The sequence below is a fragment of the Homalodisca vitripennis genome, chromosome 3 (assembly GCF_021130785.1).
Source record: "Homalodisca vitripennis isolate AUS2020 chromosome 3, UT_GWSS_2.1, whole genome shotgun sequence".
Classification (NCBI taxonomy): Eukaryota; Metazoa; Arthropoda; class Insecta; order Hemiptera; family Cicadellidae; genus Homalodisca; species Homalodisca vitripennis.
The window spans coordinates 193,207,736-193,231,918 of record NC_060209.1 but is presented as its reverse complement, the minus strand read 5'-3'; the positions used below and the strand labels follow the sequence as shown (position 1 = coordinate 193,231,918).

Genomic DNA, 24,183 nt, shown 5'->3' with positions numbered 1-24,183 from the left:
TTAAAATGTTAACCAATTGCAGAGACAGAGAGGTTGCACGTTCATTGTCTATTTTACACTGTTGTATTCACACACAATGTTATATATACATAGTATGTACGGTTTGTTTGTTCAATTCGTAAATACGTTTGCATGGGTGGAAGGGGTAAAAAAAGGAAATGATTTTATGTTCAGGTTACATAGCTCTTTCTCTCTCTATACGGTTAACAACTGTTATGCTACTCTCTCTTCTCAACTGATTGGTTAATGCTTTTAAAATTTTTGTTGTAAAACAGTGTTGGGTGACAAACGTCTTGCACAAATCTAGGTCACTCACTCCACTAGTTTATTAAGAGCCTGTTGCACTAGTGGCTCCTTTCATATACGTATATTATGTTGTACTAATCAAACACTTTACTCTCTTATTTGTCGTAATAGAGTTGTGATGTCTCATTTTAAATGTATTCTTACTACGCATCCAAATGTTATTTACATTTTTCTCTGGTTTTCTCAGTTATTCAGAAAAAAATCTCAAAACGTTGTGCACTTCATTGTTTAACCCTTCCCACACCGTAGATGGATATATTAGAATGGTAGACTGACCAAAACGCCAAATACAATTATATCTGATATTATAGATTATGTGTCTTCGAGAGTTTTTAATTCACTAAAGGCTTTTGAAATGCCCGGTACACGCTCTGTTCATTTGAAATAAACAGTTTCCTAAATAGTTCTATTTTATTTTTATCAATAAATATGCTAATTTTAAGCAAAATTCCCTGTTTTTGCTTTTACCTTTTATAATTTAGTTATAAAAAAAATAGCTTCGGACTTAAAAAAAACAAAATTTTTTTACTTGTCTTGGCGTTATAGGAAAATTAATGGATTTATTACTGGCGTGTGAAGGGTTAAATAGATTCTCAAAAAGTATAAACTTTACAAAATAAAGTAAAATGTGTATTGACTGTTTAAAAAGGTGTAAAATGACAAACCTCTTATTACTCTATGACCAAAAATAACGGGTTTAAAAGTGTTTTGGGGTTTAAAATTATTCTTATGGAGTAAAACTCAACAAAATGTTCAATTCTGCAAATAAATAAAACAAAATTGATTGATTGGCATGATCTGTGTATATGTTGACAGCAGGGAAGGTGGGTTCTGCTACGATGGCTCTGGGCCGTTACTTGGCACCTCACATACAGCGTGGAGGCACGGCACTACTGAGTAAGGCAGGGGTGGGGGAGCAGACGGCAGCAGAGGGGGTGGGAGGGGTGCTGACCGTGGCGGCCGGTGCCGTCGAGGGTTTCGGCACCATCTACACGGGGTTGGAGCAGTCTGCCGGCATTCTGGGCACAAGTCTCACTAACAACACTGTGCAGATAGTGCAGCACAAGTACGTCTCTGTCTCACTTGTTTGCTTTTATTGGTGATGGAAGATTCTTATCATCGCTATGTATTTGTGGTTGTTTCACACGATATTACATTTGTTTGTTAACACATAATCATTGCAAATGTTCGAAAATGTTGATATCCTTTCAATGAATTATGTCTTTATACTAACATAAACGTATAACGTAACTTTATAAACGTATTCCACATTCTGTTACATATATTGTCAGCTAGGAATTACGTTTCAAATTAGAAGCAGAATTAGGCACACATAATTAAAATTCAGAAGTTAAAAACTTAATGTACTTAATCACAGGCCAAAAATTTGTCAATAGAGTAAAAAATATCCTTCAACCATCTATCTGTTACTTATTTGTACTGTTTCAAGGGGAAGTCCCATGCATTCTTATGAGATTTATTGAATAATTTAATCTTTACACATATATGACTACTTTTGGTTTTTTCTAATGCTAAGTCGAGATAGTTTTTCCTAGTAAAATAATAATGAGTTTGTTTTCTTGTAGGAAGGTTATTTAAAGATTCCTTAACATCAATCAAACAGCTGTATATATATATATATATATATATATATATATATATATATATATATATACAGATTTGCAAGCGTTATTATTTTAAATTCTTTGAAAATAGATAAACATGAGTCTCTGTTAAAAACATTCTTGATTACTCTTAAAGCATTTTGTGCACTGCAACAGTTGCCCCATATAGTTATTTCTTATCTTATGTGGAAATGAGTAGTTGATAACTTATCTGCAGTAATACAGTTTCTTAGTTTCTTAAGAAGAAAAAAAACTCTGCACAACTTTTACGTAGTTGCTCCATCTTGCAATCCCAACTTAACTTACTGTCAAGATGCATACCTAATAACTTAACCTAATGGGTTTGATATCTTTGTAAATCGTATAGTTCAATGAAAATATTATTTTTTATGTTTTTCGGTCATTTACTACAAAATAATGTGTAGCAAACCTTTATAAAGCCATTTTGAAAGCTTGGATCCCTTCTCTTACTAATACATCCAAATGCTGATTACTGTTGAGAAGTGTAGTATTATCTGTATACAATATTGTTGTGCAAGGAACATTAGAAGCCAAATCATTGACAGCAGTTATAAAAAGTAGAGGGCCAAGGACAGATCCTTGTGGAACACTACTTTCTATCTTTTTTAAACTATACCTATCACTCCCCTGGATAACCATCTGCTCTCTATTAGTCAAGTATGACTGAAAAAAACCTTAGTTCCTTGTCCCTGATTCCATAGACAAACAATATCTTAACCCTTTTAACCCCGACGTCCGTATAGTGTGGACGTGCACTTTTTATTACTTTACTGGCCACCTATTTCACCAAATGCTTTGAAATTTCACAAAATTGTGCACAAAGATATTTTGCATCGAAATATATTAGTTTGTAATGGTTTGACTTCGTATTTTGTCAGTCTGTGACTGAGCAATTGCAGTTCGTCTCGACTGACTGCTCACGCTTGTTGCAGACAGCTGTATATCACGTGGTTGTGAATATTCCATTTTCTTCACAGTTTTAGGTTAAAGCAGTGTATAGTACGGCAGTTAAAGTTTAGTTTATTATTTGTTTGATTTCAAAATGAGTAAAAGACATCGTTCAAAGTCTCCCGTAAGTGAAAATACACTAATTAGTAACCTAGTTGCAAATGGTGTGGATGTGATTAGTTGTTTTGGTGACCACAAGTGCTAAAACATTTTGTAGTGATGTAAATATTGTTTTAAAACTTTTATTAAATTTAGATTATGAACAGTTTTAGTTATTTTTTCAGAAATAACTTTGGTTTTATGTTTATTTTAAGTACTGTGAATTTCAAAGGTCTTGTTACATTGCCTTGCCCAGAAATGGCAAAAAGAAAAATGTACACGGCTTTACAAAAATTGATGTTACTCCACTTCTAAATAAGGTAGGCCTATAATTCTTGTTTCCTTTTATTAAGGATTAAATATATCATAAAGTAAATGGGTATTTTTGTGTCAAATATTTTTTTATCTATATGGTTTCCATGATCAAACTTGAAATTTTTTCATTTTTATTTATTTTTTATGTATCTATATGTATGTAAAAAAAATTCCTTTCAAAATAATAATTTTATTTGTATATGTCTTTAAGCTACATGTATAAAGAAGTAAAACAAAAAAAGAATTACCTAAATATCTTAAAATATAACTGAGTTATGAATTTTTTACAAAACCCTTACATTTTGTCTGAAAATGGCTTGGGATTTCTGGCACATCACTTGATTTAATGGTCGGGGTTAAAAGTTCATGACTAAAGCAATAAAAAGCTTGTGTTAAATCAATGAACAATGCAGAGGACAACAATTTATTTTAAAAGTTTATTAATATTTCATTGGCCATATTTTCTACTGCTTCAATTATATTTTACTTTTATTACATTGTACTTATGTAATATTTGAATAAAATAATTTTTGCTCTAATATTTTAGTATGAAAATAACTAGTATATTTTATAATTCCACAGTAAATTGTTGATATTCAAATTTGTGACTTGTGTACAGGTACGGGGAGCCGATGGCTGAGGTGACAGGGGACACCCTGTACACGGTGGGGAATGTCATCAACACCTCCAACAACATTCACAACTTGACACCCAAGGGCCTGGCCAAGCGGGCAGCCAAGAACACGGGCAAAGCCATAGTCGAGCCTCACCTGCCAGACAAAGGGCTTGATGAACCATCTACCTCATACAAACAAAAATGAGTTGACTTCTCTTCTTTATAATTATGTACAGGCCTATGTTGGTTATTGTTGGTCATACTCATTTGTAATGGTTGTTTCTAAAGTTACTTTAATTAACGTTGCACAGTACTTGTTAAATTTATATTATGCATACATTTTGTTAAGTTTTTAATATACGAAGTGGCTTATGCAGGAAATCTAGTATTAGCTTGTATTTTTGTAAAATGAAATATATTCTATAGTTATATTTTAATGAAATTATTCGCTGACTATATTTAATATAGATGTATGTATCATATAGTGATTAAAACTTATTGAAGACTGGGGAAAAATAAATAAATAATGTTAGGAAGCATTAAGCTTAAGAATAACTATTTGTTTTTAATGTGAGCTAAAATAAGTATGCCTCAGATATTAAGCATGCTTGTGACATGTATTAAGACAAAACAAGTACTCGTATTTTTGTAATCAATTTGTATTTTAAGGATTTTTAATATTTTATTTGGTTTTTAAAAAACGTATTTAATTGTACTCAAATCAATTACTGTTTAATTTTAGTTTATATTATGCAATATTTTTATGATGTTCACGTCTAAAATTTGGAAATCATTATTTTCGTTATAAATCTATAGCTTAAAAAGATATAGGAAATTCATAATTATTTACAGATTACGTTACATTGTTTAGGCATAGTGTTCAAAATACAACAATACATCTGTCCACCTATGCAAAATTATTTCTTGAAAGTAGTTAGTAAAAATGTTCTCAGTGAATTGTTAATCTGAGGTCCTACATTTTCTTCACGTTGTTTATGTGTATTATTCATATTAAAATGACAAGCAGGGGTTTGCATTTCTCGTAGGGGTGTTCATTGATGAGGTTTAGTTAAATTTGGAAATATATTCCTCAGAGACTATGTGGAAGCTCCATGTTGCAGGTGTTGATGTGATGAGGTTCAGTTTTGGTAGATAATAATTTTTATTTAGTACTAGACAGGTCTCCCAAGTTAGTAATGCCAATTTGTAGTGCCGGTTCAGTTATTTAAGGAAATTTGATCTTAATGATAATTCTTAAAGTACAAAAGTTTGTTGTATCAGTTAGAAAATAATTCAGAAATATTCGAAGAAGTCTATTTTCATAGTTCCGTGTTGCTTGTGCGAATTTGAAAAGCATTGATTAAATTAAAATTTGGGGTGTCAATTCATCAGTTTCAATAAATTTGGAATATTTAAATGTGAGTAATTGAATTTAATGGCACAAATTTAATCCTTGTATGTCTTAGCACACAAGACAAATTTTGGTAACATTTGCAAACCCCTAATTGGTTATACAAGTTACGCATATTCTTGCCCTAGCTATTGATAGTTTCAGTTCAATAACTACACTTTCAGTATGTGTTCAGTAAAAAAAATTACAAGAAAATTTATTGTGTACTTAACTTGAATTAAGCACGATTTTAAATAGTTTTGGAAAAATTTTAATCAACTTTTATTAAAGTACAAAGTATTATAATTTTATATTTCTAACAGTCCCTTAGACTTATAAAATCAGATCTGTATGAGAGATAGTTTGTTTCTCTGTGCATGCTTCTATCACATGAACAGCAAGCTCAGGTCATACGAACAGCATGCTCAGGTCACATGAACAACGGGCTTCTATCACATGAACAGCATGCTATTAATGGTAATAGATATTATTGGATAAAAAGCGTGCTTATGTCACATGAACAGCATACTATTGCATGAACAGTGTGCTCAAGTCACATGAACAGAATGCTAATGGCACATGAACATCATACTCGTGTCGCATGATCACTGTACCTGTGTCACATGATCACTGTACCTGTGTTGCATGATCACTGTACTCGTGTCATATGATCACTGTACTCGTGTCACATGATCACTGTACCTGTGTCACATGATCACTGTACCCGTGTAGCATGATCACTGTACTCGTGTCATATGATCACTGTACTCATGTCGCATAATCACTGTACTCATGTCGCATAATCACTGTACCCGTGTAGCATGATCACTGTACCTGTGTCGCATGATCACTGTACTCGTGTCATATGATCACTGTACTCATGTCGCATAATCACTGTACTCATGTCACAAGATCACTGTACCCGTGTCACATGATCACTGTACTCGTGTCATATGATCACTGTACCTGTGTCGGAATGATCAATGTACCCGTGTAGCATGATCACTGTACTTGTGTCATATGATCACTGTACTCATGTCGCATAATCACTGTACTCGTGTCACATGATCACTGTACTCGTGTCACATGATCACTGTACCCGTGTCACATGATCACTGTACCCGTGTCACATGATCAATGTACCTGTGTCACTTGATCAATGCACTCGTGTCACATGATCACTGTACTCGTATCACATGATCACTGTACCCGTGTCACATGATCACTGTACCCGTGTCACATGATCAATGTACCCATGTCACATGATCACTGTACTCGTGTCATATGATCACTGTACCTGTGTCGGAATGATCACTGTACCCGTGTAGCATGATCACTGTACTCGTGTCATGATCACTGTACCCGTGTCACATAATCACTGTACTCGTGTCACATGATCACTGTACTCGTGTCACATGATCACTGTACCCGTGTCACATGATCACTGTACCCGTGTCACATGATCAATGTACCCGTGTCACTTGATCAATGCACTCGTGTCACATGATCACTGTACTCGTATCACATGAATAGTGTGTGTTCATGTCACATAAACAGCTTGCTCACATTAGATGAACAGCATACTTGTATCACATGAGTAGCATGTTTGTATCATGTGAATATTAGATGAACAATTATCAAAATAAATAAGCTTAACAAATGAGCTTTCTCACTCACCAATTTGTTTATCCAAGTTTATCACGTGGCCAGTTCTCCTTTACTTTTAGATATAATATTATACAAAATAATTTAAATTTAATTTATGCTTAATTATTATGAACTATACAGACAAAAGTCACAATAAATTTTATCTTTGATAATCTCTTTGGGTAACTTTTCAAAAGTGTACAGAATTTATAATCACACAGCAATTGTGTTTGTATACATTGTTACCTTAGGAATACTCTATCATTAGCTATTGCAATCAAAGACTGTTAAGTTCTTATAATAGATTTAAAATATATTTTTTCACAACTAACAGCTTCACGGTTTTAATATAATTATTTTAATAAAAATAGATTAGTAAAAAGTCTAGTGATTGGTTCTGATGGTAGATGTATAGAAATTTAAAATTAGGTGATATGGGTTAAGGTAGATAAGAAGAAAATACTAGGTTTGAAACATACTTGTCTAAAATAAAAATTATAAATGTTTACTTTGTGAATAAAATTCACTTGCATTGTCATTACATTTGCTGTTTTTAAAATTAATCCTTGCATGTATTTCGTTAAATAATATCCATTTGGGAAAGTTCGTCTTATATTCTCCTCACTAACGTTAGAGTCAATAAATAATGTTAGTACGATTATTCAAGGGACCATTTTGACAGAGTAATAACAATCCATCATAAAATTAAAAAAAGAATTCAAGAAAACTATTTCATTTTTATTGGCAAAGTACATTTCAGTAGCAGTAATGTACTTTAGATATTAATACTGTTATTGTACTTTGTTTAAATTAATATTACCAGAAGTTATGAATATTCTGATGTAATAATTTGTTATGTGCGGCTATTGTGGTTCTGTTGGATCTAGAATAAGGTCTGTGAAGGTGGTATGTAAGTTGCCTCAATTATTTAGGCAAAATTCATATACAAAATATATTTGTATATGAATATACAGAAAAGTTATTAATAATAATTTCACAAAAATCTAGTTTCTTGATTGTTCTTGGCTTTTTGCACTTTTTTCATTATAAGAATCCTGTTGTTGCTTTGTATGTTCAACATCATTTTCACTTTTGATCATGTCAGATCATAGTTTTGTAGTGCAAGTTGGGTTGTATTACATCTCATTGTGTGTATCATCTCGGGTTGAGTTATTTGAGAATGGAATGGAGAAATTCAGAAGTCTAGAGAAGAGCTAGGAAGGGAAGCTCCTGTATTCCAAAAAATTGAAATAACCATTTGAACCATTCACTAACGCCAATCTGTATTGCCTAAATAATTGACGACCAACCTCGTCCGAGTAATAATGTCAAAATACTCAAATGTATACTAATGCAACTATGTTAATTGTACAAACCTTGTTTTATTGATGTACTTATAAGGTAATTTGTTATTTTAAAATTTCGTTGAGTCATGGGTTCTCTCAGTATCCATGATTATTAATTAGCAGTTACCAATGTCCATGTTGCTTGTTTATATTTGTTTTATTTTTACAAATTAATTGTTATGTGTAAAATATGTATTGTTAAACTTGAATGTATTATGTAATATTTTGTACTCTGTTATTTACCGATTCATTAAAATATGTTACTTGATTGATTTTAAGTATTCCTTTGCAATGTATTATTTCATGTACACAGATTGTCACGTAACCGATATTATGAACACTATAATAACAAAAAATGTTACCATATAAGGTAACATTTGGTTACAAAAGAAAATTATGTATAAAATGCTCGCAGTGGGAACTTGGATGGTTTACACGTCTCTGTGAATTGCAAACTTATCTAACTTAAATCCGAGAAAGTTAATTGATGTCCAGATAAGTGGTAAGATTTAAATGTTTCAAACAATTGATGATCCTGCCGGTGGTAAGTTTCGGTTTGTGATTCAGTTGTTGAATGCACGAAATATCAAGGCAGCCTGAATTATCACCAGATTTACGATGAAATGAAGGCTGGGGGCAGTTCATTGAAGTTTGATCAAATGTCCACAATGATACACAAAGTAGGAGGCCTCCTATTGTTGGTGATGACTTGGTTAGGATAGTCAAAATTGCTTTCAGAAGTTCCATGTTTCGAGAAATTTGTTGCTGAAGTTGTAACCCGGTGCTTATGTTATCACAAACTGTGTTCCAAAATTGTTCAAAGGCTTATTTAGTAATTGACTCACTCACCATACAGCCCAGACCTACTGCCGGTTGACAGTGGTGTTGTGTGTATTGAGTGATGTTGCTCTACTGAATGTAGTTGTACAACTTGGCTCCTGGAACAGCTCCGTCAACTTTTTGTATCTCAGCTGGGTCATTAGCCCATTGTGTATGCAGCACATTAGCCATACACAACTAGTGGTGACAATAACAATAAACATTCTTTCTGATAACCATGTGACATACTGATAGATCAGTAGCAACAAAAGTAATAATGGGCGTTTATACATTTGTTGTAAAAAAATATATATATTTTGAAGACAAATCTAGAGTGCTGTGTTGCAATGAGTGAGTTTTCTCAGTACTTTTTTAGGAATTAATCCTGAAAATTTCTAAAAAAACCAAGTTAGGTCTTTTTCCTTTATACTTTAGGAAAATGTTGAGTATATATAAAAACAAAAAAATGTACATGTACGTATACATATTTTGAGTACATATTTTTTGTTAATACGTATTTTTAAATAAAACAAAATAACATTAAAATTGGCCAGTAAATATAAAAGTTATTAATATAACTTTTATTAATTATGTACAGGAATTAATGAAATGTCATGGGTATTTTTGGATCACACAGCTAATAAAAACCCTTAGGGACTTTTGACTAGATATCCAAAAAAATGTATTACACTGACACTGAATTAAATCACAGCAAACAAGTGTTTGTTGATAAACAGAATTGTGTCGTTTAAACGAATTATATTGCCCGTCCAGATCAGTTTACATATTTAATTGACAGATAAAATTTATCTTGGCCAATAAGGCTTCAGTAATAATTAGTAATGTTAGTAATCTAATTATTACTAATTAATTATGTTATTATTAAGTAATCTAATTATGTTACAACATGGGTCTAAATTTTATTATAACCACTAAATTATTTACTTTGAAATGCAAAACACTAAAACAGCTATGGGGTGGAAGTAAATAATACAACGTTTTTATCTAATAATAATTATATATTCTTTTATTTTATCACATTTAAAATAACAATGAAAAACAAAAACTATACAATCACCTCTGAAGTTTGAAAGCAATTTTGTGTTAGTATCGCATTGGTACTCTCGATACTTATAATATTACTACGGGCAAATATACCCCAGAATATACAAAATACCATAAAGAAACTCTTAGTTACACTAAATACATCATTCAATATCTTAATATCATTTTCAATATGTTACAAAATTATCACAAAGACCGATATTGAAAGATCAAACAGTAAATTTATAAAGTTCACTAAAGTAATAAATATGTTGAGTTTTCTATATAATTAAAAAATTAAGAAATATAATTGAAATAATAAAAATAGTTTCCATAACACAAATAAAAAATACTTTTAAACTACTTAACAATGGTTTGTCTATGAACAAAACAACTTATCGACCACAAATTATTGTACTTTTTACGGTTAGAAAGCTCCAGCTAGACAATGCGAAACGTCTAACAGTTTCAAAACAATAGATTACACAAATAACCAACTGATAATGTAGGCATCACAATTAGTTCTCAATACTTCTAAAGATCTTATACAATATTGTTTGGCAGTGGTCAGTCAGATCTGTCTCTTCTTTGTGAGACACTCCTAAAATTATTGAACCCAACTTAGAGATAAATGTGCGGATTGTGCTAAAACAATGTTAAATTATCGACAGTAAATTCACTTTTCGAAATAAAAGTACTTGTGAGATTTTACATTACTCTGACGTTACACTACACAATAACATCACAACTTTACTGAAAACTGAACTTTCTGAATACTTTATAAATCTATAAAAATGATCCTTACAAAAATATTGAGCGAAAGTAATAACGGTAAATTTGAATCTTTTGCGACGTGGCTACGTCTTCTTTCTCTGTAAATATTACATACGATATGTCAGTCCACAATACTGGTCTCGAGTATCTGTTCTCCTTCTGTCTGACCGCGAGGCCAGCGGATACAATAATAAACAAATTTACACAAATGTTACAACGTACGCAGAAAGCCTACAAGTATATAAAACTCTGCAAGATCCATGACAGGCGATATCACTAAGTAACAAGGAAATATACAGACTTAGCCTACGATTACTGTACATGTAGAAGTCTACTCTCTGGTTAACTCTTGTCCCTGGCTCTCAAATATTCGACTTTGAAATAAGCAAAGCAGTACGAACGTTATTGTAGTGAGTAGGCTGGTAGACGCGCCAACTATTACAACAAAAGCTTGTTTGGCAACATTAACTTATTACACTAATTGTTTACCAGTGTTTGCTGATGTGAGTGGAGAACTAATTAATCATAAATAAGATTCACCATGAATTCACAACAAAAATTGTACATAACAAAAATTAAATAAGTCAATCGGAGATAAAACAACTCTTTTCTATTTACAAAAAATAACAGTAAAAATGTCTCATTAAACGTTTATACATAATTATTAATTACGTAACTTCAAATACAGAAAAGATTAGAAACTATTTGGTAGTAAATATTTAACAAGAAAGGCAACTGGGAACCGACCTCTAACCCCAACAGTGTGCACAATCCCTGAGAAAACTCCAGTCAACTTCTCAATAAAACTTTAATAAATTCTAAATAAAAAAGGAAACAAGAAGTGTTTAAAATATAAATGCCACAACAATAACGAACAAATAAGCATTATTTAACACACTTAAACGAGTTATCAAGTACAACATGAAATTATCACCGTAAAAATTAAATATTACAAACAGTTTGTAATGAAATTTTACTGGAATAAATTAATGATCGCATTTCTTTTTATATTTACACTGACATAATAAACCTAACCATTTTACTTAGTGGCAAAAAAGGAACAGCTTAATATCAAAAGATAATTTAATCTCTTGTTTAACAATTGAGTATTTACATCGGTGTGGTGGTGAGGAGTACTGAACGCTGGAATGTGGCAAGACACTGCGCGCTCGCGCGACACGGTGCGGTGTGGCGTGTCCTCTGTACAGGTAACTGTGACTGGAGCCAACTTGACTAGATTACTGCAGGCAACCTTGAACCTTCTCTATCCACTCCTGGGCCGTCACCGCGTCACTCGCGCAGAAGTTGTACGTCCTCCGGCTTGTACGCAACTGAACACAATCCACATCTCATATATTTGGTTTGGTCATTCACACTGGATTACGATCAGTATGAGTAACATAGGTTTATACTGTACTACAGAGGTTCTCATTCTTCGTAAAATCTTAAAATTTTAATTACATATCAAAATATTTACTTTTGCTGTACTTTAATATCAAAATTAAACGATTGTTAGAGGTCATTCTAAACACAACGCAGGAGGAGGGTCTAATATACAAAACCAGTTTAACAAACCAGTAAAGTATACTCCCTGGACATTTATTTATATATTTAGTTTTATATATACTATTTAGTTTTATATATATTTAGTTAAAGTATCCAATTAAACTTAATCTGTTTTGGCTTACAAGATGGGCGAATGTTCTAAAAACAAATTAGAAAGAGTGCATAAACTCCAAAAAAAGTATTTAACTCTACAACTGGCAGTCGCCTGAAAATCAGTCGATTTGACTCGTACCCGTTTGACATCTCTTATAATCAATACACGAACTAAACTGCAATGATTCATATACCACTGGAATCAGAAATAGTTGCTGATTTGATCGATGTATTTTGTTTTCTTTTGTATGCCATGATTTAAGTATGACATATTGAAAATGAGAGTTGTTTGTAAACAGTCAGCCATTGTTGTTGTATTGTTACCCGGTCGCGTTATTCTTGTCCATCTAAAACGTAAGTTTATTACATGAAATAAGTGTTTTTATGTAATAAGTGTGTTTATTTATGCGTATAAATTCTCGTAGATTGTGTTTTATCAGTTTATTTTGTGATGTTATGAAGAAATATATGTGAAAAAATATATTAGTGAGCTTTTGTATTCTAGGCTATGTGCAGTGTTGTGATAGTTTTAGTTAGCTTTAGGATAGTTTTCATATGCGATGATCATGATATAAAGCTTCTTTATTTATTTTTATAGGCTTACTTTTAATGTATTTTATGAATTTTTTGAGTAATAACTAAGGTTTTGATGAATTTTATAACACATTCGTATCCATAGCAACGAATTTAGCCGTATTGTACTTTCTTCAGTTTAGAGTATTTCATAATTGTTTTAATAAAAAAAATGTAGTAAACTATACATTTTCTAAAACTATAAAAAATTTTCAACATTTTGGGTATTTTGGAAATATTTTTTTCCACACAATATGGCTTTTATAGGTGCACCCCCACCACTTTTACTATTTTTACTTTTTTTTTACTTTATACTTTTTTTATTTTTTGAAAACAAACTTAGTAAAAAAGTGATAAATTTCTTATATATTGGGGTTTTTAATTTCATAAATAAAAAGTAAATTTTCTTGTGAAAACAATGATATATAATACATATAGGTTTATAATCAAATTATATTTTAAAAAAATAAAAAACCGATACTACTGAAAAACACCTCAAAATGGCCTGCCACTTGAGGACATTTCAACTGCCAGCTCGAGGGTTAAAGTCTTATTTGAACTGAATTGTATTCTGTCAAGCTGCATGTGAGTGCTGAACACAATGACAAGAGATTTTCACATATTCCTCTTTGAGAGGGCATCTAGTGAATGGTGATAAGAGTAACCTCAACCTTAATCTACAACTTTGTCATTCACCTTTAGTTTCTTCACTCATTTCACAGTGCTCATACATACACATGTAAATGAAAACAACTGACACTTTGTGTACATGAGAGTTGTAGAGCAACCCATCTAACTTTGTATACACAAGAGTTGTAGAATAACCCATCTAACTTACTCTGTGTACACGAGAGTTGTAGAGCAACCCATCTAACTTACTCTGTGTACACGGGAGTTGTAGAGCAACCCACCTAACTTTGTATACACAAGAGTTGTAGAGCAACCCATCTAACTTTGTATACACAAGAGTTGTAGAATAACCCATCTAACTTTGTGTACACGAGAGTTGTAGAGCAACCCACCTAACTTTGTATACACAAGAGTTGTAGAGCAACCCATCTAACTTTGTATACACAAGAGTTGTAGAATAACCCATCTAACTTTGTGTACACGAGAGTTGTAGAATAACCCATCTAACTTACTCTGTGTACACGAGAGTTGTATAGCAACCCATCTAACTTTCGAGAGTTGTAGACCAATCCATCTAACTTTGTGTACACAAGAGTTGTAGAGCAACCCATCTAACTTTGTGTACACGAAAGTTTGTAGAGCAACCCAACTAACTTTCGAGAGTTGTAGAGCAATCAATCTAACTTTGTGTACACGAGAGTCATACAGCAACCCATCTAACTTTGTGTTTATATGACACATGTAAAACTTCAACGTCAACTGTTTGTTTACGACACATAGGAAACAAAAATAAGCATTACTACACCATCTTTTTAATTAAATTGATGTATGCATCTAATTATGTAATGTAATCCCGTCTTAGAAAATGATCTTGGTATAAGAATGCAGGAACTAACTATGAAACAAAATTCAATTGTTGAACAGTTTGTTTAGAATAGGAATTTTACAGGTACAAACATTGTAAAAAGTAACTGTATTAAACGATTTTTCATCTCTAAAAAAAATTTGAGTTGTCTACTTACATCGAAGAATGATTTGTCATCAGTTTTCTTGGGTGGTCCTGGCATAGGAGGAGCCTGAGTCACTGACATCACCTCTGCAAGGTCTGCAAACATTTCAGGACTATATCATATACTATATCATACAATCTAGCCAACCTTACAAGTATAAAACAACTGAGATAAAGGCCCCACTACAAAACCCTGCCAATAATTTTGCTTCATACTTTTAGTGATGTAGGCTAGGTATATAGCCAGCCGGAAGGTAAATATAAATTCCAAAACGAAAGTACTTTTAGTTTTTGAGGTTCACATATCTCTTCATGAAGTGTTAAGAAAACAAGGATTGAAACAGTCATTTTATGCCATAAATTGACACTAGCAACGATATTTATCATTCAAAATTCAAAAAAGTACATCCAGGTATTTAAAAATGTCTGCACTGTTATTGTCTTTCTTAGTTCTTTGTATCTCTTGTTTTTTCTATGCACTGTCTTAACATAATGATTCCTTTATTTTTTATGTAGCGTTTATGCTTTTAATTGCATGTGGTACATAATGATGTAAAGACACTTTTAACATGAAATAATAAAAAATAAACCGACAAAACTGAATATCGAAAGGACCCAACAGAACGGTAGAAGTCTGACCAATGCAACAAAGAAACTTTACAAAATGTGTTACTGTATCATATATAGTACCTTCAAACATATAATTTTGTTTGGACTGCCATAACCTTCATTCTGCTTTGACAGGCTATGAAAATGTGATCAGGTAACATATTCGTACTATTTTTGGTAACCATAAAACTACTTGGAATGCTAAACTTTAGACATGTTAGATAAACTTTATGAATCTTCCTCTAAATAATCAAAATGCATTGTTAACTTCTAAATAATCTTTTCTGAACTATTCGTGTTAGACCCATTTAATTATATTTTCTAATATTTTTTACAGAAATGTCCCAATTATAATTTTTGTTTGTTATTAATAACTTTACAGTGTTGTAGCAATTCTGGAAAATGAGTTTCTATGAATTTCTCAAAGTTTAACTTACACCTAGATGGAAGTTTGAATTAAAATTAAAAATACCCAGGTCTTTACAAAAATTGGATATTCACCCAGATTCATAAATACCTGTGTATTTTAAATCCGTACATTCTTAACAATCTATCTACTCAATTGTCATTATGAAAAGATTGCATGATCAGTTTTACCAATATAGCCCTTGCAGTGAGAGTCCTCCATAGCATCGTAGTAGCGCAGCTGGTGTTTGATGGAGTCTAGGACGAACCACCGTTGTTTCCAGCCCTTGAGGAGGGCTCCTCGCTTGTACAGGTAACCCTCGTGCGTCCTGTTCTCTGCCACGTTTGACGAGAACTGCTCGTAATACTGCTGATTTGTCGTTTGCATCGCATTCACACCTGCACATTAAACACGAGTTACAGTTGATTTTATACATTACTTTTGCTTTCATTGATACTATTACTTTTGTTCGTCCTAAGGATGTGCAGCAGGATTCACATTGTCCTGTCTTCACATTCATGTCTTGTTAACGTCCTTTGAATCAATAAGAGGGGGCAGCACCACAAATTGTTCTATTGTCCTGCGAAGACTAGTAAGTGAACTCTTAAATTCACTCAGGAGGAGCTGGCCATGCCAGAAAATGTTAAATATTAGTCAATCATAGTAATAATAAGAATATAAATATTCCATATACTCTCTCTCGCACACTCTTCCTGCTCCCGACTGTTATCTTTTTTGTAAGCTTGAAAGCAAAATATATCAATGTCCTTCAGCTTAATCCACTTTGAATTCACTCACTCATGACATTGAAACTTGAAACACTTCAATACAATTCGTAATTGCACACAGTTTTGCAATAGCTGAAAATTTTTTAATCTAATAAAGAAATATTATTTCAAAATTAACAGTTATTAAGTGAACTAAATGATATAAACATTAAATATAGACATGTGGATTTCAATTTTATTGTAGTTAAAATTTTGTTGTAATTTCAATTTTTAATAATTACAGTTTTATGTTACTATATTACCAGCTTTCACTGATAAATAGGCTATTGCACTAATTATAAATAATGTACCTGATAGTGAATTTTTTTACGACCCTCTTATTATTACATATTTCTCATAACAATTACAATAACGTTCAAAAATTTGTCATTTAGGCTTAAAGCCTAATATTATATTTGACTGGCAGTTAAAACAACAAGGGGAAGACCGAGAGGAAGATGGGAGGACCAAGTGTGGAAAGACAGAGAGAAGGGGACTACAGAAAATACAGGTGGATGAAGAGGAGACCTGGAAGGATAGACTAAAGTGGAGGAGGCTGTGTACGACGACCCGTGAGAACGGAAACGTCTGACGATGATGATGATGATGAGTTAAAACAACCTCAGTGTTTAATCCAGTGCGCTATTTACAATTTTTGATCATAATATTTATAAAAGTTGATCTGTTCATAGATGTATTCAGAGATGTGGGTTTTCAAAGTACGGAATGTTTTAGCAGGAGAGGTTATTTAACAGTGAAGTGGACGGCTCCAATTTGTTGTGCGTAAAAGCTTGGATAGGACGGAAGGAAAATGTAAATCAGAATCGTAACTACTGAAAGTTTAGTCAATACAGTGCACAAAAAGTTTATGAAGACAAGCAATACACAATTTCAAATCCAGCATTGGAAATTTCTAAACATCAGTCAACGGTGATGCACAGATATAAATACACAAAATCTGAATTTAAATCAAAATATTACTTAATAAAATAATAATAAAAAATAACAATAATTTGTTGATTTGGTTATCTATCGCTTTTCATACACAAAGTAAGTAAAAACGTTTTTATTCTATTGATTATTTGCATACTATTGACCAGATACCAACGTGATTCTCTGTGATGCACAGATGTATATGTTCAAAATATGAATTTAAATAAAAATATTATTTACAAAACAACAGTAATTTGTTGATTTGATTATCTATCTTTGGCTTTTTATTCACAAAGTAAGAAAAAACTCGTTTTACACATCTGCAGAGTGCTGATAAGTTGTGTTGCATCTCGATACCAAATTTCGAGGTATTCAGGTATCGAGTTTGGAACCGAACCTTCCCTAATCTATACAATAAGATTAAAATCGACACTTAAGTACATGCACAAACATGCTTTCCTATAAAATGTATCCTACAAACACAAATCTTGTAACCTGGCGAAGGTGACACTCACTTGAGTTGACAGAGCCACTGTCACCACCGCTGCGAGTCAAGGTGGCGTTGGACAGAGACGAATCGGCCACAGCCTTATACTTGGTGCAGTTCTTGGGCACAGTCTCCATACACTTGTCGTGGCAGTTGTACCCACAATCCACACACCTGAATCCCGTCTAGACACAACATCACACTCGGTTTACTGACTCTGGTTATCCTTCACAATCTACTACGCCACTGATAGCATGATTGTCAATAGAAGATTTAAACAATTCACTATTTGATATTTTTAATAAATTTATTTAGCTTTTCTTAGCTATTTTGCACTTTAGAAAATTAGAAGGAAAGCAATACAGTTTTCTTTAAATCAAGAGACACTATTATGAAATGTAATAAACCAATAAACTAAAAATTAACCCCTAGAGAGAATCTATACAATAATTGCAATTTGTTGTATTATATGTATAAAGGTCAAAACCTTTATCTATAGGTTTTTTAGGTTTTTTTTTTATGAAGAGGTTCTTCAGAAAAAAATCCATTTTTGACCTCGAATGAGGTAATTAATATTTACAATTCTTACCAATCCAAGAATTATTTTACGCTATTGATTAATATTTTGCCCCATAAAATGTGGTCAGTCTAAAATTTAACTCTCGTTAACCGAACTACAATTATTTCGTCAATACATAAACAATCTATTTCTAAGAATTGCATTGCCTTTTATTTACATTTTCAAAAACTGACAAAGTGGATCTCTTTCTAATACATCAGCACTTACTTTAGGTTCACACCATTTTGGCCTGGTTTTGATGAAGAAGTTTTCTAAAATATTTTAAACCTACATGAACAGCTTTGCTTATAGTCTGACATAACATACCTTAACTGGGCCCCACAGCAAGTTGCTGCACAGGTCACAGTAGGTGGGGGTGGTGAAGTTGTGTTTCTCGAAGCGGTGGGGGTGAGAGTAGGCGGGGGCTGTCGGGGTCTCTGCCCCCACCATCTTGCCCCGCATCAGTATCTCCAGGGTGGATCGTTTGTGCTGTAGGCGACCGTGAGATCTCACAAGCGCTGTGCTGAATGAGGCATGCCTCTGAAAAACATACACTCGTCACTCCAATGTTATTTAATGATAATACACTCGTCACTCCAATGTTATTTAATCATAATACAATCGTCACTCCAATGTTATTTAATGATAATACACTCGTCACTCCAATGTTATTTAATGATAATACACTCGTCACTCCAATGTTATTTAATGATAATACAATCGTCACTCCAATGTTATTTAATGATAATACACTCGTCACTCCAATGTTATTTAATGATAATAATTCTTTAGGCTGTAAATCAACTTTCTCCCTTGTTACCTTTTTTATCAGTTGTGAATCCAAACTTATGAATGATTTGTTTTATAAAAAAAGTTTTAAATGAAAAATGCTCTCAAAGTGTTTTAAATTACTTTTTTGAACAACTGTATACAAAAGTCTTAAGATGGGATTATAGAAGTTACTAACTGTAGACCTACTACATTTTGTGCTAGTGATGGGTCGAAACCGAATCCCAAAATCTCAAATTTACCAATCTTCAACAAAGTTTCCGATTTGAGAACAGATTTACGGGATTCGACATTTGAATCTGTGGAGATCCACGACATAATGAATTATCAGTTGATTGATAGTACACAAATTACCTATAGCTAAAACGTGTTTTTGCGGTATTAAAAAAATAAATAAAATGTAAATACATAACCGAACTAAATAGTTATCACACATGTAAATAATATTTTGCTTGCTGTTAATTTTGTCTATATCAATGTTGGCACAGCATTGTGATTCTGCTGCGTTTATTCATGGATGACAACTGATTGTCACTTGTAATTTACCAATTGGGAAAATGTAATTTTGTTGTGCTTATGAGCTATAGATAGATAACCTAATTAAGAAATTATTGTAATTTTGTAAATAATACTTCATTTGCAGTCAGTATTTTCCATACTTAAGTACATGCAGCACCATCAATCTGCTGTTTATTCGCGCATTACAGCTGATCGGTATTACACAAATTACTGATCATGAAAATGTAATTTTGTTGTACGGTACTTTGCATATGAAAACCGGTAAATAGATAACCTAACTAATAAATTGTTATTTTGTATGTTTATGCTTGTGAAATGCAACACACGACTTCTGCATGTATGCGTGGATGTCAGCAGCTAATTTTTCTTCACTTCAAAATTTTTTAGTTATATAAATATTTGATCTACAAAATCTATTATTTATATATTTTATCATGATTAGGGATGATTTGAAATTTTTCAAACATTTTAAGTTTAGAATACGTCATATAAGTGATACATTTTTTGTAATAATAAGTGATAACTTATGCCTATATTTTTGTTGATTAAAAGCATATATTCTGGAAGCCCATATTATAAAACGCCAAATTAAAGTAGAAGGTAGGTGATATGACTGGTCTTATAATGTAGCTATTTTCAAAACCTTTGTAAATACATGTATAATAGCATGATATTCTTGAATTACCATCAAATAATCTCAAAAGGTTTAAAAGTGACAGAAATTGGATTGGTGATGATTTTGTTTTAAATCATAATTAGGTTTAGAAAAGAATTGATTTGATTTTTTTGATTTTTGAGGTCTCAAGACCAAAAACATCCCTCCAGAGTTTCACCAACTTTATTTGATGCATTGAACTTGGCAGACTTTCTTTGTTAAAAGTCTTAAACTTACAGGACAAAAGAGAAAATTGTGAGATACATGCAGTGTAACATCACATCAGTACATACATCATTTCCCAGGGTAGCAAGAACATTTCAGTACAGGAAAGTAAAGACCGATAAGAGACTAACCGTGAGGGAATCTGTGGTAGGTAACTCCAACTTGTCCCACAGGACTTTCCATTTCTGCGGCAGGTGTCCCAGCTCCGTCTCGATGTGGTGGATTTCCTCTAGTAGGTGAGTGAATGCATCTGGTACGCAGCGTTCAATACCGTCGTACCTTTAACACCACATCATTATGCTAACACGAGAAAATTTTATAAAAATCTATATGTAGCACTAATATTACCATTTCAGGAACATTAAAAAAATTATTTTTTACATTTTCATTCCTAGACTAAAGTCAAAGTCAAAATTTTCTTTATTCATATACATCAAGTACAGAGATAGTGTCAAAAGGTAGTTAAATTAGTTGGTAACTTGTAACGTTTTGCATAGAGCATTAAAGTCCATGATTGGATGATTGGTCAGTTGGTAGAACTCTTCGAGCGTGTAGATGGGCTGGCGTGAGAGCAGTTTTCGGAGTTTGAACTTGAGCTGTTTCCCTCTCTTTGTTCTTATTTGCGTTGGCAGACAGTTGCTCAGCTTTCTTCCCATGTAGGATGGTTTTTTCTCGTACTGTGCTAAGTGATGAGTGGGAAGTGGATACATTGTTGAGTTGCGGGTATTGTAGTTGTGTGGGTCTTCGAGTCTTGATAGGTTTTCTCTATCAACGTACAGGACAACTTCTTGGATATAGAGAGCTGTCACGGTCAAGATCTTTAATGTTACAAAGGCTTCACTGCAGCTCTCCCGGGAATTGAGATTTGCAAGAATTCTAATTGCGCTTTTTTGAAGTGTCAGAATTCTGGTCATGTTAGCATTTGATGTCCCTCCCCAAACAGCTAGACCGTATCTTAGGTGTGTCTCAAACAGAGGAAAATAGGCAGTACGTGCTGTCGTCACCGATGGTTTTAACCTGTTTGAGTGCATATAGGCTTGAGTTTAGCCTATTACAGAGATGGTCAATGTGAGGAGTCCAGGATAAGCTTGAGTAAATTATGATTCCGAGGAATTTGGTTTGGTCAACCAAGTTGACATCTGGTAGACAGTTAATTTGTCCTGCTCTTCTCCCAACTACAAACCATGTTCCACTTGAAAGTTTATACAGTGTACCTTTTAACTGTATAAAAAATTTAATGAGCGAGTTACTTACATAAAAATATGCAAAACCGTTCCAATAAACATTTTGTCCTATTTCACTTCGTTTAATGTTCGTATTTTTTTAAGCATGTAATGGTAGTTACAAAATAGTACTTCAATTTGGTATTTTCATAAGTATATTCCAAAATAGTAATGACGAATTACATTATTAATTATTCGTCTCACTAAAACTAACTCATTGAGTTTATAAAAGATAACACAACTGCTAATTAAATATTAAAGTTAAATTACAGTTTAAAAGAATTTAGGTTATAACAGTAAATATTCTTTGAAAGTCCAGAAAGTTGTAACGAAATAAATGTACACTAGTTTCCAATAGTGGAACAAGTTCTGATTTCCAAGATGGCGGTAGGTAGAAAAGATAAGTTTGTCTCACTCAAATAAAGGCCTTCTCTTCCACTACGTTGAATGTCTGAATGTGTTAAAGGGATACAAAACCAGTTATCGGAGTTTTTAATTACGAAAATTAGCACTGTAATACACAAAATAACTTTAGAGGGAATTCAATTTAGGATAATGGCCGATAAAAGATAGTAACAATGACTTTTTTAGGGGTGAGACAAATGTTTTTAGCAGAAGCAATAGAAAACAATGAAACAGAAAACATGTAGGTGTTGTGGATGGAGTTTTCTAATTCTTAGAGCCATTGGGTTTAGTTCACTGTATGTGGATGAAGGTGCTATATTTTTGAGACTGTGTCATAAGTTTTTTTAGAGTAGAAACAGGATGATTGTACTGGTGGTTTTTAGTAAATCTGTAGTCTATATTTCAGCGGCATACTGGATTATTATATCTATAATTAAATAGAATGTTTAGTTATAAGTACCCAAGTGTGACAACTTTGCGGGAAGACTTGGCGGTACCATCGGCAGCCTCCATCTCCTCCTCCTGCTGACTGTCCAGCTGTATGATCTCTATGTCGTAGCTGGGTCCGTACCTCAGCTCCTCCCTCAGGTAGTACTGCCAGATCTCCAGGTTGGCAAGATGTGACTGTGGCCTCAGAACCTGCAACAGATCAGTTTTCTTTGTTTGAAGTTTATTTTTGACGCTGGAGGGATTGTGAATGAAACAAGAGTTTTTCCAAACATTGGCCATTGTTCAGTGAAAGAAAAAAAATCAGTAACACTACGTTTCTAGATCTGCAATTTGGTAAATAATTAACGTAACCTCACCTTCTTCCTAACCTGGCAAAGAGTTTTATTAGCCAGTAAAAAATTATTATTAATATCTAATTAGACTGTGTTATATAAATCCAAATCAATTTTCAATTTAATAAATTGACTTGTTCCTTAACTCTATGCACTTGAAGGCAGTATTATTAATTTTTCCTTGGAGTTCGTATGGCCAGCTCTACTGGCCGCCACCATTTTGTCAGAAGCGCGGATTCATTTTTGCTGTAATGTTATCTCCAGCTGTACCCAAGATATAATACGTCCATACCTCGTAAGGCCAGCACCACTGGCCACTAAATATAGCAGTTATTTATTTTCTAATATTCTCTTTGTTTTATAATGAATGGTGAGTGCTGAAACCTATTGAGCAGCTTTATTTTAATGAAACTTTAAAGTAAAGCTGTAAATTTTAAATTAGCCATTAATTCTTCTCAAAGCATTGACTGTACAAATAAGACGAATGATGCGTAGTGGACCTATAGACACCAAAGTGATAGAAACTAACTATTTTTGACCACACATAGGTGTGTATTTTTAAAAGTTTTATTCCGTAAAAATATAAAGACTGAGAAAAATATTAAATAGTTCATGACTGAGTATAACATAACTGTAAAAGCCTACATTAAACTTTTTACTTACAAATCTTTGTTAACAATATAAAAGTTACATTTCCCAAATATATTTTAATCTTTGTATTAAAAGTAATTTTTTTATTATTTTTCATTTCTTCTTTTAAAATGTTAAATTACTATGCAAATAACGAGGAGGACATTGAAAAATAATTCCGATCTGAGGAGATCAACAACAAATATGGCCGCCAAGCTGTTAATGAAAGTAGCGCGGCGATCCGTACTGGCCATACGAGTTGCGAGAACAACTAAGGCAAAACTAACGCAAGCTGGCACAACCTTGTTGTGGCCCGTGCTGCTGGCCTTTCGAGCACAAAGGGTTAAAAGAATTTGCAAGTAAAAATACACCA

At 32.8% G+C, this 24,183-nt stretch overlaps 2 protein-coding genes across 6 annotated transcripts in view; one reads left to right on the top strand and one right to left on the bottom strand.

The window, feature by feature from the left end:
• LOC124357943 (protein spartin) overlaps window positions 1-8,056 on the top strand; it is a 42,906-nt gene extending 34,850 nt beyond the window's left edge. For all 5 annotated transcript variants that reach the window (XM_046810080.1, XM_046810081.1, XM_046810078.1 and 2 more), the window contains 2 exons: window positions 1,123-1,372; window positions 3,934-8,056. In XM_046810080.1, the coding sequence (XP_046666036.1) occupies window positions 1,123-1,372; window positions 3,934-4,135 (452 nt within the window). In that variant the 3' untranslated portion in view covers window positions 4,136-8,056. The remainder of the gene's footprint in view (window positions 1-1,122; window positions 1,373-3,933) is intronic.
• Window positions 8,057-10,130: 2,074 nt separating this feature from the next.
• The window catches only part of LOC124357942 (myotubularin-related protein 13), an 89,198-nt gene continuing 75,145 nt past the window's right edge, over window positions 10,131-24,183 (bottom strand). Inside the window, 7 exon segments of the mRNA XM_046810077.1 lie at window positions 10,131-12,281; window positions 14,835-14,917; window positions 16,028-16,234; window positions 18,052-18,208; window positions 18,910-19,122; window positions 20,902-21,049; window positions 22,859-23,037. Coding sequence (XP_046666033.1) covers window positions 12,189-12,281; window positions 14,835-14,917; window positions 16,028-16,234; window positions 18,052-18,208; window positions 18,910-19,122; window positions 20,902-21,049; window positions 22,859-23,037 — 1,080 coding nt within the window. The 3' untranslated portion in view covers window positions 10,131-12,188.